This window comes from Fundulus heteroclitus, chromosome 8 (assembly GCF_011125445.2).
Source record: "Fundulus heteroclitus isolate FHET01 chromosome 8, MU-UCD_Fhet_4.1, whole genome shotgun sequence".
NCBI classification, from domain to species: domain Eukaryota; kingdom Metazoa; phylum Chordata; class Actinopteri; order Cyprinodontiformes; family Fundulidae; genus Fundulus; species Fundulus heteroclitus.
Genome location: NC_046368.1, coordinates 15,134,108 through 15,140,107, shown reverse-complemented (window position 1 = coordinate 15,140,107; position 6,000 = coordinate 15,134,108). Strand labels below are relative to the sequence as shown.

General features: G+C 45.4%; 1 protein-coding gene across 2 annotated transcripts in view; it reads right to left on the bottom strand.

Moving 5' to 3' along the window:
• Positions 1 to 3,317: 3,317 nt before the first annotated feature.
• abl1 (c-abl oncogene 1, non-receptor tyrosine kinase) overlaps positions 3,318 to 6,000 on the bottom strand; it is a 44,418-nt gene continuing 41,735 nt past the window's right edge. For both annotated transcript variants that reach the window (XM_012869190.3, XM_012869191.3), the window contains 2 exons: positions 5,773 to 5,901; positions 3,318 to 5,339 (listed from right to left, as the gene is read on the bottom strand). In XM_012869190.3, coding sequence (XP_012724644.2) covers positions 3,688 to 5,339; positions 5,773 to 5,901 — 1,781 coding nt within the window. In that variant the 3' untranslated portion in view covers positions 3,318 to 3,687. The remainder of the gene's footprint in view (positions 5,340 to 5,772; positions 5,902 to 6,000) is intronic.

Below are 6,000 nucleotides of genomic sequence, written 5' to 3'. Positions count from 1 at the left end.
TACTCTGTGTGTGTGTGTGTGTGTGTTCTTTTTAAGATCTTGCTGTGAAAAAGTGTTGGCTTGGAGAAGATTTAAGAAAAGTTGGCCAGGTCAAAATTTCATTGTTCTCCAGATTTTCAGACGATTTTCTTGCTCACACGGCTCAAAGAATAAAGGAACTTTTTTTTATTGGAATATAAATTAATATTGATCAGTTGAGGAGAAGAGGGGTTGTTAATCAGCATTAGCTGTCTTGGTATTGCTGTCAACAGGTGCACTAAAGGCGCAATAATGATGGAGGTCCATTCTTGACCTCAGAGTCGGAAACTTCCACTGGAACGGCCCCTAAAGTCGGAATTACCAGTCTGAAACCAGCAGCATGGAACCCGATTTCGGCATTCATGATTTTTTTAAGCAACTTTCGATTATTGATTTAACATTTAGACAGTTGTACAGGTACTACTTTTCAGTGTTCTTCAGATTGGATGTTTCAGCGTCGTTTATCGGCACAACACCGCCTGGAACAAAGTTATTGTTTTAACAGCAGCGGGGTCGCCACCTACTGTTTAATGTTCAGCTGAAAAGTTCAGCGCGGCTTCAAAGAAAGATTTAGCAATAAAATGACTTTAAAATGCATTCTGATGCTCTAATTGGCTGCGTTTGTACGTTTAACAGTGACTTGTGTGAGCGTCCATGTTTTTTTTCCTACAAACTGGAACGCAAAAGGGCGGAGATGACGTCATCTGCCACTCGTTACGTCCAAGGCAAGTGGAACGCGCCACGAGGACGACCCTAAAAACAGGAATGGGTTTGCAGGTTGAGACCACAGACAATTCTTCCCTGATTTTGTCTTACAAACAGCTTTTCAGTAGTTTCGTGTTTTGCCAGGGTTAGTGTGCCCGAGGCGATAACAGGAGACAGGCGGTATACAGGACTGTCTCAGAAAATTAGAATATTGTGATAAAGTTCTTTATTTTCTGTAATGCAATTAAAAAACATGAAATGTCATACATTCTGGATTCATTACAAATCCACTGAAATATCGCAAGCCTTTTATTGTTTTAATATCGCTGATTATGGCGTACAGCTGAAGAAAACTCAAAAATCAAAAATATCTCAAAATATTAGAACATTTCCTCAGACCAAGTAAAAAAAAAAATTATAATAGCAAAACAAAATCAAACATTTGAAAATGTCCATTAATGCACTCAGTACTTGGTTGGAATTCCTTTTGCACAGATTACTGCATCAATGCGGCGTGGCATGGAAGCAATCAGCCTGTGGCATTGCTGAGGTGTTATGGATGCCCAGGATGCTTCAATAGTGGCCTTTAGCTCATTTGCATTGTTGGCTCTGGTGTCTTTCAGCTTCTTCTTCTCAATACCCCACAAATTCTCTATGGGGTTCAGGTCAGGGGAATTGGCAGGCCAATCAAGGACAGTAATGCCATGGTCAGTACACCAGTTACTGTGAGAATCTTATGTCGTCTCTTAACCACTACCATACTTGTGATTTAGTTTACTGAACCAAGCTGAGTGTTTTTCAAGGCTCAGGAAACCCTGCAGTGTTTGGAGTTAATTAGACGATTCAAGTGATTAGTTGAATAGCCTACTAGTATACTTTTTCACGATATTCTAATATTTTGAGATAGGATTTTTGGGTTTCTTAAGCTGTAAGCCATAATCAGCGATATTAAAACAATAAAAGGCTTGCGATATTTCAGTTGATTTGTAATGAATCCAGAATGTATGACATTTCATGTTTTTTAATTGCATTACAGAAAATAAGGAACTTTATCACAATATTCTAATTTTCTGAGACAGTCCTGTACTCCAGGAGAGCTGGACAGCGCCACCATCAGAGGCCCTTAACCCATCAGTAGGACCGGTAGTGGAATGAGGATGATCATTCAGCGTCCTCTTCTTCCTAACATTACCCATTCTATGTCAGTATGGATACCCAGCAGGATTTTTCATATACTTTAAAAAACAAATGAATGACATTTTAAGAGAGCAGGCTTTTAGATTCGAAACCATAAAAACAACCACACCCAGATTTACATTTCAAGTAGCTTTTGTATTTTTACTGCAACAAAAACAAAAAACAAAAAAATTGCACCCAGGTTAGAGAGGAAGAAACATTTTACAAATACAGGAAAACTTGGTGTACAAAAAAACTGGTGATTGAGGCTTGGACACAAAAAGTAGAGTAGTGGTATGTTCGGTACAGGAGAGGAATTAACAAAAGGCAACGACGACAGTACCATTGAAGTCAAGGCTGGGAGCGGTGACTCGTGTCCAAAGGCTTCGCAGTCAGGCAGGGCACGGGGGATGGAGACGATTCCAGCACAAAGGGCTGAAAACGTTCAAGAGATTCAGACAAAGGAGGGGAAAAACGAAGATTACGGTGGGATTTCACGTTTAGTGTCTGTAACCGTTCCCCCCTTTTCAGTCGTTTCGAGACAGCAATCGACAGACGCGTTAACGTTTTAGTCCAGTGTTTCCCAATGGGGGTGATTTTCCTTTGTGGGAGTGGGACGTTGTGGAGGGACCTCCACAACAATCCCTCGTGTTTTAGGAACAGAGGCCTGCCAGGGAAACACCGAGTCAGTCTGTTGCAACCCTTCAGCTGATCCAACAGCGTGCTGCAGCCGGGCCAGGCTGCTACTCATGGCTTTTTTCACTGGCACAGAGAGGAGAAAGTTGCATCCAAACTTGTTTATACATATACATTTAACAAAAAAAAAAAAAAGAAAGGTCCAGTCTGAGGAAAAAATGTAAAAAAAAAAAAAAAAGATCCACTAGGATGCAGATCACAAACCCAGATCCAAAGTATCTTTTTTTTTTTTTTTTTGGTACTGCATTTATATCCAATGAACAAAAACACAGCCACTCTCAAAAGCACATGGCAGCACTCAGCCAAAGCCACACACACACACACACACACACACACACACTCACGCAGCCCCTCAGCAGAACCTTTTAAGGCTCTGAAAGTTACTGTAGGGTCGGGAGAAGCAAAAGGAGACTTGAGGCTCAACCTCTCCACACTTTATGGCACAAATGGCTGCAAATACTGCAAAAAAAAGCACCGGTTAAAAAAAAAAAAAAAAAAAAAAAAAAAAACCAACGCAATTTCATCTCTCGGCATGCAGCCAATCGGTGACGACTGATCAAAGGAGTAAAAAATTCAAAGTGCAGAGCAAAGTCTGTCTACACAGTTTTTCTCTGCATTTCTAAAGCAGAGGATTAAAAAAAAAAAAAAAAAACAACAAATGGAAATGTTTTCTAAGGCAAGGTTTGATCTCACTAATTGTCGAAGCAACAATCACAACATCAGTAAAGATGAAAACAAATATTGGAGGCCGTTTTATGATAATGTATAGTGTTTTTTTGGGGGGAGGGGGCATAAAATTAAATATGTAAGACATAATTATTTCAAAGATGATTAATGGCGAATTGGTCCGCAGCCTAATTAAGGCTAAGATGATAATGTGCATACAAGGTTCTGGCTGTCTAAAGCGACAGCCACACAGGTGTCTTTTGAGTCCACTCTTGGTGATCCACAGAGTGAGTTAACTGGGAGAGCGCTGTGGGGGCCAACCTAGCCGGCACCTCCCAGACTCCACCCGGCAGAGCTTCGCACAGATCCCAGAGGGTCACGCGTCAAAGTTCGTGTCAGCTTCCCGTCTCGCCGCTTTCTGGGGCGCTACCTCTGGACAATGTCGCTGATCTCTTTGACGGAGGACAGCAGCTTGCTGAAGTCCTGCTGAGCGTTGGCGCCCCCTGTGGCGGAGGGACAGATCTGCAGCTCGCGCAGGCTGCTCTCGAGCTTGTTGATGGCCTCTCGGAAGGCGAACTTGTTCCTCATCTGCTGGATGGAGTCGACGTAGCTCACGCAGTACTTGGACAGGTTCTTGCCGGCCTCCAGCACGCCGCTGTGGCTGCCCGTCTGCTCCGACATGCGGGAGATGGCGGCGCGCAGCAGCTCGGCTCCCTCCAGGACCATCTCGCGCGTCACCGCCGAATTGGGCGTGCGCTCGCTGGCTTGCCGGGGCGTGGTCTTGCGGAGGGAGGATCGGGTTTTTGCGATGGGGGTGAAGGCGGATATGCCCTGATCGGCGGGGGAAGATGGGCCCCCCTGGTTCTGGCTGGACAGAGAAGTGGTCATTGAGGTGGTGGAAGCAGAAGCCTTGAGCGCTGGAGGTTTAGAGCCCAAAGGTCCCTTTTTGGATCCCTCGCTGATGGGCGAGCGGGCTTGGTCACTAGCAGCAGCTGTATGGTTAGGGTCTGACATGGAGGGAAGGCCCTTAGCTTTGATGTCTGAAGGGGAAGAAGGGGACTCTTGAGTGGGGCTTCGAGGGATTTTGCCTGATTTGGGACCAGTGGGCGGTGGCGGTGGAGCTGGTTTGGGTTTCTGGATCTTGCCTCTCTCCCTGACGGATGAGGATTCCCCAGCATGCTTGTTCCTGCGGGCCCTGCACTCCTCTCCTGCAGCCCCCAAAGTGGGGAGCACGTTGGCCTTCAGGAGCTCCGCCTGCAGCGCGCTGGTCTTGGAGTTCTCCTGCCCCGTCACACCTGGCCTCTTGAGCCCTTTGGGCGTCAATGCTTGCGGACCGGAACCAGGGTTGGGATCGGCGTCTTTACCCAGGAAGGAGGAGGAGGAGGAGGACGCGTCCGGCGACGTGTTAAGACGCGGCGGGGGGGTCAGGGTGCCCATTCGACGGGCGCTCTCTCCTTTCTGCTCATTGGTCCTCTTTCGCGGCAGAGCCGGCTTCCCCCCCAGCGTGCTGGAGTCAAAGTGCCGCTGGCCCAGATCTCGGGGTAGCGTCACAGACTTCCACTCGTTGCCGTCTCGGCCGTTGGACATGATGGGGGACCAGAGGAAACGGTTTGAATTAGAGAGGCCTTCCTCCTCGCTGGGTGGCGTCGTAGCCGCCTTGCTCCCTACAGGGGGGGCCTTCTTACGGGGGAACAGAGGCGCAGGGTAGTTGGGAGTCCCGCTGATGACGCCTCCCGCCCCGTTGTTGTTACCTCCCAAGAACTTCGAGGACTCAACGCCATGCGTGTTGTCATTCAGAGACACCGATGTACCATTGTTGCAGTTTTCACTGTCCCGTGGATCAGGAGTCACCAGCCTCCTTTCGAAGGGAATGTCCGTCTCTCTGAACGAGGAGCTTCGTTTGGGTGGAGCTGGTGCGTTTCTTTTCTTTATCTTGATGAGGCTGAAAAAACTATTGCCACGGGTCTTGTCTTTATCTTTGGGGATCAGGCGGTCGTCTTCATTTAGGTTGTTGTCCAGCAGAGGGCGCTCTTTCCTCGGGAGCATTGGCGATGAAACGGCCTCTGGTTCCACAGGGTCTGAGGAGCAGCACAGAAAGTCCAATAAAAACTCTAAGAAATCTAATAAAAAAGGGAAAGTTTAAGGATTCTTTGGACAGTTTTAGAGAACGGTACATTTTAAAATACAAATAAACAGAATGTCTGAAAAGTATGGGATCAGTATCATAGCTAATTTGAAGTAAAATATATTTAATTTAAATTAACAATCATGGATTATGAATTATTGATTGGTTTTAATATGATTGATTTTAACAAATTTTATGGTGTGTAAGAAAATAAGAAAAAACAGGTTGCATTTAAGTGCAAACTAAGACAACAACAAAAAAACAACAACCGTATGACCAATGTCTTATTAAATCTAAAATAACAACTGAAATTAATGAATAAAAAAAAGGTGCTAAATAATGATATACAAGCTAGAAGGGCACATGACATTGTGTCTGTGTCCCACCTGGACTGTCCCGGTTCCTGTTTTCCATGTTCTTATGGAGCGTCCTGGTTTTAGTCGGCAGCTCCGGAGCCTGTTGGATGGAGCCTAATGTTATCTTCTTCCCCTTCTTTCCCAACTCCTTCTCAACCTCTATTATTTGGTGAAGAGTTGACAAAACACGAAATGTTAAACTTCAAAAAATTAAATTAAAATAAAAAAAACAATCAAAAGGTGCTTCTTTTTTGTTTG